Source organism: Pseudonaja textilis, chromosome 5, assembly GCF_049901715.1.
Source record: "Pseudonaja textilis isolate UNSWEBS1 chromosome 5, rPseTex1.2, whole genome shotgun sequence".
Classification (NCBI taxonomy): Eukaryota; Metazoa; Chordata; class Lepidosauria; order Squamata; family Elapidae; genus Pseudonaja; species Pseudonaja textilis.
This window is the reverse complement of record NC_141994.1, coordinates 16639845-16651537: the sequence shown is the minus strand read 5'-3', so window position 1 is coordinate 16651537 and position 11693 is coordinate 16639845. Positions and strand designations below refer to the sequence as shown.

The 11693-nt window shown below is 47.0% G+C and overlaps 2 protein-coding genes across 4 annotated transcripts in view; one reads left to right on the top strand and one right to left on the bottom strand.

Moving 5' to 3' along the window:
- Window positions 1-10933, bottom strand: part of LOC148125550 (uncharacterized) — a 33487-nt gene extending 22554 nt beyond the window's left edge. The window contains exons 1-3 of one of the 2 annotated variants that reach the window (XM_087934186.1): window positions 10643-10933; window positions 3661-3799; window positions 41-1480 (exon numbers count right to left, since the gene is read on the bottom strand). In XM_087934186.1, the coding sequence (XP_087790312.1) occupies window positions 1477-1480; window positions 3661-3799; window positions 10643-10808 (309 nt within the window). In that variant the 5' untranslated portion in view covers window positions 10809-10933 and the 3' untranslated portion in view covers window positions 41-1476. Of the gene's footprint in view, window positions 1-40; window positions 1481-3660; window positions 3800-10642 lie in introns of those variants that run through there. The other variant, XR_015743774.1, reaches the window with a different exon arrangement.
- A 7-nt stretch (window positions 10934-10940) lies between these two features.
- EFCAB6 (EF-hand calcium binding domain 6) overlaps window positions 10941-11693 on the top strand; it is a 121583-nt gene continuing 120830 nt past the window's right edge. For both annotated transcript variants that reach the window (XM_087934184.1, XM_087934183.1), the window contains exon 1: window positions 10941-11088. In XM_087934184.1, coding sequence (XP_087790310.1) covers window positions 11046-11088 — 43 coding nt within the window. In that variant the 5' untranslated portion in view covers window positions 10941-11045. The remainder of the gene's footprint in view (window positions 11089-11693) is intronic.

Below are 11693 nucleotides of genomic sequence, written 5' to 3'. Positions count from 1 at the left end.
TTCCCCTCTTTTTCTTTGTAAGTTGCTATTAAGCAGCAACATCCATGTGTGTGTGTGTGTGTGTGTGTGTGTGTGTGTGTGAAAAAGCCTAAGACGTTGCACTACGGGGCTTCAAATCACAACCTGTTACCTCCATCTTGTCTTATGGATGCAGTTCCTATTGAGTGGCCCGAAAAAGTCCAAAAGTTGCATAGAAAAAAAAGCCAAAGCACCAATTGTACTTCTTAAATTTTTTTATATTTTAATTTTTATAGCCATCTCAGCAAGTGAATCTGGGTCAGACGTGGTATTCAGTAGGTTCTGACCAGTTCTGGAGAACCGGTAGCGGAAATTTTGAGTAGTTGGGAGAACCGGCAAATATCACCACTGACTGGCCCCACCCCCATCTATTCTCTGCCTCCTAAGTCCCAGCTGATCGTCTGGGTCTTTGGTTGCCCTGCACAGGAGAACGTAGCTGGAAAGCAGGTTAATGGGGTGGGGAGGGAATGGAGATTTTTCAGTAACTTTCCCCTGCCACGCCCACCACGCACCACATCACGCCCAAGCCACACCCACAGAACTGGTAGTAAAAAATTTTTGAATCCCACCACTGATCTGGATGGCATACACCATCTTTTTGACACACTCTGTGGACACCCCTGCTTGATTCATACTTTTTAATGAGATAGTTGAGGTCTTTGTGCCACTCATATTATTCATTATATATTCTTAATCATGAATATATTATATTCTTCTACCATTCTGCTGGCAAACCTGTTTTTCATGTGCCCACATTTGTGCTGTGGCTCGTTATTTATTTTGTGTGACAAATTGTTCAAGTCCTGAACTTGTCATGTTTTGGATGGTATTTTTTGTGTTTCTGATTTTTGGCCTGGTCCAACATGATGATTGGTTTAAGCAGCATGGACAGACCCCTGCTACTTGCGAACAGAATTATAAGATGCACAAAGAGTTGAAGAGGGGTAAATGACAGATCTTAAAAATACTCTGATCTGTGATATTTTCTTTCATTTATCTCACTAAGCCTTTTAATCTCATGTTAAGTTTCTGGAAATACCTCCTGGTGTTGGGATCCTATTTTGCCCCAAAATTCTAACCCTGTGAGTTCAGAGTGTTTTTCCATTCAATTCAGCTGGTTTGATTCGAATATAGTAACACTCTACTACGCTGCAATATTGATTTTCCAGACTAGAAATCCTGGATTTACAGACCATGATAATAGGAAGCTTTACATGGAACAGCTAACATCCTGCGATGATGCCTCTTTTAACACCATCAAATATCAACATCTGTTTATCCCAGTCCTTGGGAAGGAATTGACAGGCAGATAAAAAAAAATGCCAGATCCGATCTGAACATCTGGCTCGCTGTGCGAGACTAATTTTAGTCGAGATAAGTATTAACGAATGTCCAGCAGAGGGGGATATGACACCCCAAAAAGCAACATGAGTTCAACCCACCATTGTGGTCACATCTCTACCTGTGGGGAGAAGAAAACAATGCATAATATTTATCAACTATCCTTTTATTATTTAATGATCTATCTTTTAAAATATGACTTCCCCATTTCTCCCCATGCGGAGCAAACATTGTACAACTCTCAAAGATAATTTCCTATAGTCATAACTTACACCACTTGCCTTTGAACATGAAAATGACGTTTGCTATTACAACTTAAAGACTAAGGTATATATTCAGCAAACAGTAGTAGGGTTCAGAAATATGTATTGCAGAGATGGCCGGGGAGGGTTTTTTAAAAAGTAAACAGTTGTCATGTGATTGTCCTTTTTCAGGACAGACCCAAATATGATACAATATACACTCTTAGGCACTGGCAACCTACACAGGGCAGAGAGGTTTTTGGGGGTGCCTGCACTTACTCATATGCCCAAAGAAGGAAAAATATGAAGAGGGATGGTGCTTTCATTATATATTTGGACTTCGAGCCCAGCTTTTCGGCTGGCTGAGTACGAACTGAAGACTTTACTTGCACATATTCCTATTCTCCCATCAGGTTTCAGGGCTGTAGGTTCCCTTGCAGGAAAATCCAAAATCAAGCAGAGATGATCTGACTGGAGTCTGTGACAATTTGCCACGGCCAACTCACCATGGCTAACTCGCCACAGCCAACTTGCCGCAGGACAGCTCACTGTGAGACAAGGGTTACACTAATATCAAAGATATGGTAGAATAGAGTCATTAAAGAAAGGAGGCAAGAGGAGAGTGAGAATGAAATGTGAATGGCAAAGATCAAAATAATTTTTATTTATTTTAAATAATTAAGTAGAATTGTTAAAATTGTCCTGTGGTGAGTTTTCCCGTGGCAAGTTGGCCGTGATACGTTGCGAGTTCGCCATGGTGACGTGGCCATGGCAAGTTGGCTGCAGCAAGCCCCATTCCCCTCTAGTGTGCCCCTTTGCTTGCAGATCAGTCTCTGAAACTCAGACACATCATCGGTGCATTAGCCAAGTCTGTATCTGTGAGGGATTGTGACATCACCAGGAATAGGGCTACACCATCTTCTGTGTGTTCAAAGCTCTCAATTGCCTGCAAAGGCCATCAAAGCACAACTATGGTTGTATTAAGTGCCTCTTTGGGAGGCCTTATAAGGCTTTGCTTCTGGCATTTAACTCAGTTTGTCAACCCACAGGAATTTAAGTAAGAGTTGAACCGAATCATCTGGGGATCACCTTGACCAACCTTCAGATTCCTATTCCAGTGAGATTGCTAGACAGAAAAAATACAAGGTGTGTATATTTAAGAATGAAAAGCAGAAGTATTGCGGTGAAGGAGTGGGAGAAGGTTTGGTATTGATTTTAAACTAATTGAACTGAAATACAGCCACAACAAATGGCTATACTTTGGCTCAGCTTCTTAAAAACCTAAGCAAGGTGCAACTTAGGTAATGTGTGGATGATTAGTAAATCCAGAGTTATAAATCATGTCCTTTGGATAACCCTGCATAACAAAATTAAATGAAGGGTATCTTTATCTTTACTGATTTATACTGTAACTTACATTTTAATGTATTTTATACTGCTTTTTTACTTAGTTATTCTATGCTGTTCAAAGTTATTCCGTGCTGTACAAAGAAAGTAAAAACCATTCAAATGTATGTTAAAATTACAGAAAACATGTTAAAGTGTGGGAGGAAATAGAGAAAAGGACAAAACACATTTATCCTTAACATTTCACATGAGCTGGTTGCATTATTGGTAAGAAATTAATACACTTTCACGGAAAGGCTCAATTACTTGCTGTTTATATGTACACCAGAGACAAATTCCTTGTGTGTCTGATCACGCTTGGCCATAAAGAACTATTCTATTCTATTCTATTCTATTCTATTCTATTCTATTCTATTCTGGGGAAAAGTCTCCTAAGGGTTTGTTGTAACTCTGAATGCTGCTAAGCAATGGGTAGTAAGTCAAAGACTGCCAAGTATCTGCCCATATTTCAGATTTTCTTGCAGCAGAAAGATTTGCTTGATAGGTATTTTAATGCACCTGTAACATCATCACAGGCTCCAACTAAAAAACTGCATTTTTAAATACTCTTCCATGGAAACCAGCATCAAATTGGTTGTAATTATTTTTAAAAGAACATGTCATTTGAAAGGTCTGTTTTTCTCTTCTTCCTATTGTGCAGCCTTGTACTCACAGGAGGAATAGCTTCAACCACTTGATTCTGATAATTATAATGGTTGACTCTGGATCCACATGTCCTAGTATGTCGTTTTTATGCTTTTGCCCGTTCTGGATAAAAGATAATAATTCGATGCTTACATAAAGCTCAAGTCCTAAAAGCACCAGAAAACAAGGAGATTAAACTCTACCATCTCTTGCATTTGATTCTAGAGAATCCCTAAAAGAGTTTTACAGAGAGCAAGCTAAATTCAATGTTGAAATCCAAAACTTTTGGTTCACAATTCCAAGTCCACTTTTAAGCATAATCAGCACGTTTAACAGTTTTTCAGTTTTACAAAAGTTTTGGGGGAGATAGGATAAATGAAGAGAAAACGTTCTCAAGATTAATGTGATTGGAATTTCTCTCCTTTCTGACCATTTTGGGTCAGGCACAAGAGCAGTGTTAAATAAGGTAAATCAAATGAAAAGTAAATACACTACATTTGCGATTTAATTTTTTAAAATGAGAAACACCAGCAAGAACTAAATTTCCATGCATTTCCATTTGGGGCTATTGCTGATCACCAGAGGTACACATCTCCTCCATTAAACTATGTCTAATCCACTTGGAAAAATTTCCCTTGTTACACAGGAAGGTGGGTTTAGTGGCTGTTCTTAGCTCTGATTAATAATTAGATGGAGATGATCTGGAATGTCTAAAGTGTTTCTCAACCTTGGCGAGATGTGTGGACTTCAACTCCCATAATCCCTAGATGAGCATGCTGGCTGGGGAATTCTGGAAGTCCACACATCTGCAAGCTACCAAGGTTAAAAACCACTGCTCTAGATACAGACTGCTCTAGAGCTACAGACTAAACTGGAAAACTGAAAAAAAGCAGCCCAGAAAAACAAAAAAACACCTGTCATCGTACCACAGAAATTATAAGAGCATGTTTATGTGGGAAGGGAAGAGAGAGCTCAACTTGGAGAAGCCTTTATTTCTATTATAGTAGTTTAAGAAATGCCAAGGTATCAGCACTGTTGAGTTTGGTGGATCTTGGATAGGTAACGGAAGAGTTATGTTGGGATCTGGAGTTTCTTGGGGAAGAGATTTAACTGTTTCAAGAGCCGCCTAATCCCATAGCCAAAAAGGGAAAGGCTAAATATCCATTAAAACATGGGAGATAAATTTACCCGAATTAACTGCTGTAGAAGAAGAGTTCCCAGTTCTTGTGGACAGATGGCAATTAAGTGGCTCCATGCAAACAAGCTATAAAGATTGCTTTGTGTTGAGGGCTCCACCTGTTTTTCATATATGTTGCCATTGTGGTTGCCATCTTGACTTCTTTTGTGGCCATCTGCTGTGGGCACCCCCCCCCCCCTCAACACTTAGGAACCTCTGCTGACTTTGAGCCAAAGAGCCTGACAGCTAAATATGGTCAGATCTGGTTAGATTTGATTGGGAACCCCCAGAAAATTGACTAGACTGGAAAACAGAGGGGAGAAAGGGAGCTCTTAGAAAAAGCCCATTACCTGAACTTCATTTCTGGGCATGATAATAATACTCATGAAGTTAGAAGAAGATGCAAGGAATATGGTTAGCGGCTTTTACAGCTAGTCCTTGACTTACAACAGTTCTGTGATGACCGGGGGCGTGGCACAAAAGCAACAAAGTCACAAAAATAGGTAAAGTCCCTTTAATACCTCCAACTTGGCCCCCAATGTCCAGTTATCATCAGCTGGAGAAAAAACTCTCCCAAGAACAGTTTTTAAAGGGAAGAAATTCTGCCCGAACCCACAGTACATATAAATTATACATAACACAAACCACACTGCAGCAATTAACAAAACAGGGCAGGATAAGGAATTGAAGATTTCAAAAGATAACAAAACACACACAGTTGGGAGGACATTAGAACTCAGATAAAATTTGACAAACCAAAATAATTCACGCTTTGCTTCCAGCAACTTTGCTGGGCGTAGTTTGCCTTTTTAAACAGTTTTCCCAGCTGCAGCCAATGAAGGGGATCAGGGCCCTTTCCTCCCTGTAAACCACACAACTCACGTTGCTCCCTTCTCTGTTCCTCCCTATGTGCCCTAGGATGAAGAGGGGGTGGGCCTGGGTCTTCCTCTGAAAACCCAGCTGGACTGTGCCCTTCCCCAGTTTCCTCCACAGCCATCGAAGCCATACTCCCACTCCCTGTCAGAATCAGATTCCAACAGGGGCATGACAAGTTCATTTAGTGACCGTTCAAAGTTACCTCATTGAAAAAAAATGACTTATAACACTACTTTTCACACTTATGAGCATTTTTTCACACTTATGAGCATTGCAGCATCCTTATGGTCACATGACCAAGATTTGGATGCTTGGCAACTGGTTCATATTTACGACGGTTGCAGGGTTTCCAGATCATCCAAACATCTTTGGCAACCTGACAAGCAAAGTCAATGAGGTAGCCAGATGCACTAATTCACTTAACAACTGCAATGATCCCCTTGTTTCTCACTGTGGCAAGGAAAGTCATAAAACGGGCCAAAACTCACTTAACAAATGTTTTACTTAACGATGTAAATGTGGAGCTCAATTATGGTCGTAAGTGGTGGCTAATCTTTTTGGGCTCCTGTACCAAAAATTGTGTGCGCGCTTGTGTGGCAGCACCCAGAAGGCAATGTGCACACCTCCCAAGCCCCTAGGGATGCACCCACAACACACACACCCATGCTCCTTACTTGCACTGTGCCTCACAGCTGATTTTCGGCCTGTTTGAGACCTTTATCAGCCCCCCAGGGGATTGAGGAAGGCCTCTTTCCGGAAATACAGGAAGTGATGAAACAGTCCTATTTTAGGGCCTGCAAAGCCTGCAGAGGCCTTCCTCAAGTCTCTGGGAGGCCAAAAAAGGCCTCAAACCAGCCGAAAATCAGCTGTGAGGCACGCGCATGCACACAGTGAGGTAACTTTGCCTGCGGCTCGCGTGCCGGCACAAATGGCTCTGCGTGCCACCTGTGGCACGTGTAGCATAGGTTCGCCATCACGGTCCTAGCTCTTATTTTTGGCATTTCATTCTCAATGGGGTTGTATGGCTTGATTCCTATCAATCGCTAAAAAGTGGACAGATTTGATAGCAGTTGTTTTCCTTTGACCACGTGAGAATGAACTTTCATGCCAAATACTGGAAACAGTCTAGTAAAGTTGACATTTGGAAGAGACAAATCTGGTAGAATCAGATGACCAAACTGGATGGGATTTTCACCCCCTAAGCGCAGCAAACCCTTGCTGGGCTCTAATCCAGGACAAGATGTTTCTGGAACAGACAAGATAAACTCCCCTTTGCCCCCAATGCGCTGCCCAAAAGCCAAGACTGATTCATCTTTAGAGGTTAACACTTGGAAAGCCTCTGCTATCATCCCTGAAGGCCCTAGACCCGTCTTTCTCCCTCTTTGCTGATGACAGAGTCTTAAGCTTGCAGAAGTCAGGCATCACAAAGAGTTTTGAAGGTTTCAAGAACGGCCCGTGGAGGGCCATGCCAGCTCTACCACCTGCTTCCTCAGACAGCCCCTTCGCACTGTCTGGTGATCGAGTTGGCTGAATGGGAGGTGAAAACCCACCCGCTATGGTAAGGGCATAGTACATAGGCAGGTTCCTGGTGAGTGGATGAATTGCATCCCTGCAGCTGCTTTCCTCGAAAATGTCAGGCTGAACTTATGGGCAAGTTGGGAAGCATATGCTTGCAGTCTACTAAACCAGGATCGAGTCTTGAAAAGGCGGTGTCGGGCCCCTGGGTAGTTAGGACTGAGGCACATGCGAACTATCACCTTAGTGAGGCCTATCTGCCAGCAGTCTGGTCGTCGTCATATGCCAACAGAAGGAGAAGCTCAGCTATGACAGCAACTGCCCGTATGTATCTATGAAGCTAAAAATGCTAATTAAGGTGTGGGTTTACCATCCCTTCTGATGCGGGAGGGAGGGTGAGATGAGGGAGGGAAGGGAAGAGTGAGGGAGAGAGAGGGAAGGAGAGAGGAGAGGAGGGAGAGAGGGAGTGATAGTGAGGAGAGAGGGGGGAGGGAGAGAGAATGAGAGCAGAGAGGGAGGGAGGAAAAAGAGGGGGGAGAATGAGAGGAGGGAGGAAGAGGAGGGAGGGAGGGAGGGAGGAAAGAGTGAGGGAGAGAGAATGAGAGGAGGGAGAGAGGGAGGGAGTGATAGAGATGGAGAGTGGGAGGGAGAGAATGAGGGAGGAGAGGGAGAGAGAGGAGAGAGGAGGGAGGAAAAAGAGGGAGGAGGGAAGGGGAGGAGAGAGGGGGAGGGGAAAGGAGAGAGTGAGGGAGGAAAAGAGGGGGGAGAATGAGAGGAGGGAGGAAGAGGAGGGAGGGAGGGAGGAAAGTGTGAGGGAGAGAGAATGAGATGAGGGAGAGAGGGAGGGAGTGATAGAGATGGAGAGTGGGAGGGAGAGAAAGGGAGGAGAGAGGGAGAGAGAGGAGAGAGGGAGGGAGGAAAAAGAGGGAGGAGGGAAGGGAGAGGAGAGGGGGAGGGGAAAAGGAGAGAGGGAGGGAGGAAAGTGAGGGAGAGAGAATGAGATGAGGGAGAGAGGGAGGGAGTGATAGAGATGGAGAGTGGGAGGGAGAGAAAGGGAGGAGAGAGGGAGAGAGAGGAGAGAGAGGAGGGAGGAAAAGAGGGAGGAGGGAAGGGAGAGGAGAGAGGGGGAGGGGAAAGGAGAGGGAGTGAGGGAGGAAAGTGAGGGAGAGAGAATGAGAGGAGGGAGAGTGATAGAGATGGAGAGGGGGGAAGAATGAGGGAGGAGAGGGAGAGACAGGGAGAGAGGGAGGGAGGAAAAGAGGGGGAGAATGAGAGGAGGGAGGAAGAGGAGGGAGGGAGGGAGGAAAGTGAGGGAGAGAGAATGAGATGAGGGAGAGAGGGAGGGAGTGATAGAGATGGAGAGTGGGAGGGAGAGAATGAGGGAGGAGAGAGGAGAGACAGAGGAGAGAGGGAGGGAGGAAAAAGAGGGAGGAGGGAAGGGGAGAGGAGAGAGGGGGGAGGGGAAAGGAGAGAGGGAGGGAGGAAAGTGAGGGAGAGAGAATGAGATGAGGGAGAGAGGGGGGAGTGATAGAGATGGAGAGTGGGAGGGAGAGAAAGGAGGAGAGAGGGAGAGAGAGGAGAGAGGGAGGGAGGAAAAAGAGGGAGGAGGGAAGGGGAGAGGAGAGGGGGGAGGGGAAAGGAGAGAGGGAGGGAGGAAAGTGAGGGAGAGAGAATGAGATGAGGGAGAGAGGGAGGGAGTGATAGAGATGGAGAGTGGGAGGGAGAGAAAGGGAGGAGAGAGGAGAGACAGAGGAGAGAGGGAGGGAGGAAAAGAGGGAGGAGGGAGGAAGGGAGAGGAGAGGGGGGAGGGGAAAGGAGAGAGGGAGGGAGGAAAGTGAGGGAGAGAGAATGAGATGAGGGAGAGAGGAGGGAGTGATAGAGATGGAGAGTGGGAGGGAGAGAAAGGGAGGAGAGAGGGAGAGAGAGAGAGAGAGGGAGGGAGGAAAAAGAGGGAGGAGGGAAGGGGAGAGGAGAGGGGGAGGGGAAAGGAGAGAGGAGGGAGGAAAGTGAGGAGAGAGAATGAGAGGAGGGAGAGTGATAGAGATGGAGAGGGGGGAAAGAATGAGGGAGGAGAGAGGGAGAGACAGGAGAGAGGGAGGGAGGAAAAAGAGGGGAGAATGAGAGGAGGGAGGAAGAGGAGGGAGGAGGGAGGAAAGTGAGGGAGAGAGAATGAGATGAGGAGAGAGAGGAGGGAGTGATAGAGATGGAGAGTGGGAGGGAGAGGAATGAGGGAGGAGAGAGGAGAGACAGAGGAGAGAGGGAGGGAGGAAAAGAGGGAGGAGGGAAGGGGAGAGGAGAGAGGGGGAGGGAAAGGAGAGAGTGAGGGAGGAAAGAGTGAGGGAGAGAGAATGAGAGGAGGGAGAGAGTGATAGAGATGGAGAGGGGGGAAAGAATGAGGGAGGAGAGAGGAGAGACAGAGGAGAGAGGGAGGGAGGAAAAAGAGGGGGGAGAATGAGAGGAGGGAGGAAGAGGAGGGAGGGAGGGAGGAAAGTGAGGGAGAGAGAATGAGATGAGGGAGGGAGTGATAGAGATGGAGAGGGGAGGGACAGAATGAGGGAGGAGAGAGGGAGAGACAGAGGAGAGAGTGAGGGAGGAAAAAGAGGGAGGAGGGAAGGGGAGAGGAGAGGGGGAGGGGAAAGGAGAGAGTGAGGGAGGAAAGAGTGAGGGAGAGAATGAGAGGAGGGAGGGAGGGGGGAGAGAGAATGAGGAGGGAGGAGAGGGGAAGGGAGAGACAGTGAAAGGGGAGAGGGAGGGAGGAAAAAGAGAGGGAGGGGGAGAGAATGAGAGGAGGGAGGGAGAGAAAGAGGGAGGAAAGAAGAAGGGGGAGAGGGGAGGGAGAGAGCAGAAGAGAAAGAGGCAGTGGTGTATTAACCATTAAGCGGACTAAGTATGTGCTTAGGGCACCAGGCTCAAAAGGGGCGCCACAAAAACTTTTAGGTCGCCTCAGCTTGGCTTCCTTCGCACAGTATGAAGAAAGGGCGGTGGGGGCAGGAGCACCAAGATGTGCTTAGGGCGCCGGTGAGCCTTCCCGGTGAGAGTGATTTTGACTGACGTGGAAACAGTTCAAGAGAGGGGGGGGCTTCAACTCCAAGAACGCCCCACCCCAGCCAGCCAGCCAGCCAGCGAAAGAGAAGGTTCAGCCACGCCGCTTCGGAGCGCAAAACCTAAACGAGGCGTCTTTCTCGAGCTGCTGTGCGAGGAGTATGAACGCGTGCAGGACGTTGGCGAAGCTGCTGCTGCTGCTGCTGACGTTTCCAGACGGTCAGCTCGAAAAATCCCCCCATCTAAACCAAAACGGGGGGTGGAGGAATCTGACTGCTCTTTTTGCACCCAGAGGGCGAGCCGCGACCCCTCGCGAGTTCCCGCAAAAAACCGCCCGATTCGCTTCCCACGTGCACCGCTCAGGGTCCCGCGCACACAGCAGTCCTGCTCTCTCTCTCACCTGATTTGCACCAGGGGGACCTTTCGGGCTTGGCTTTAGGAGCCAAAGCCCCTTGAACGGGGATGCATTCCGAGGAGTCCGCGACAGGAAACCCGGGTGGGGGGTGGGGGGAAGGTTCGCGTGGCTTTCGGACGACGGGCCCCAGACGCGAAGGCTCTCCAGACATGTGAGCGCAATTGTCGCCCGTTACGGTTGCTAAGCCCCCTGCGCGGCCTCTCGGCGAATGGGAAGCCGCTCCGCGTTGCTGCGGCTACAGCGTCTTGGCAACGCCGCGTTTCAGGCAGCGAAAGCCGCGAACTTTGCAAGCGGGACGCGGGCATTCCGAGCATCTTTCTCCCGCTCGCGGTGGGAACCTCCTTCCCTTGCTCCAGCCCAGACACCGCTGCCTACTTTTCCGCCGATAATGACGTCTCAGGACGGAGGAGGAGAAGGAGGAGAGAAACACGGTTGGTTTCTTCTGCGTCGGGAAAACAAAGTTTCTTTTTCTTGCAAAGAGATGCGGGAGCGTGTTGGAAGAACTCTAGCCCCCTTACAGCCCAGGAACGGCTCTTTCGATGCTGGGCTTCTTATAACCCGTCAAGATAGATAAGCTTGAGAAAGTAGGATTGGCCGTCCAGCAATTTGCACTGGAATTTGATCTCACCTTTTTCCCAGGCAGGGCTAATTCTGCCTAGTATCGGGTTGTCTCAAGGTACGATGGCCAGGTCTGTGTTTGCGGTCGCGTTGCGAACAGAGTTAATCCTGCTTTCTGAATTTAGGTAACCTACAAGGGCTTAAGGAAACAAAACAGTGAGGTGTCAATGTAATAAGTAGGTAAGTAATAAGCAAATGTGCTGAAGCACAAACTAGCCCCAGGCAAACCAACCAACCAGACAGGAAGAACACACAGAGTTACACAAGCAACAAACTACAGAATAGTTAGAAGTACTAACCTGTAGCATCCTGTATAAGAATTCTGAGTGAGCACATTTACATCATCACAGATACGCAGTATTTCTACTCATTGGAACAATTACAATTTTAATCGTGGTCTGAGCAAAATATACTAATT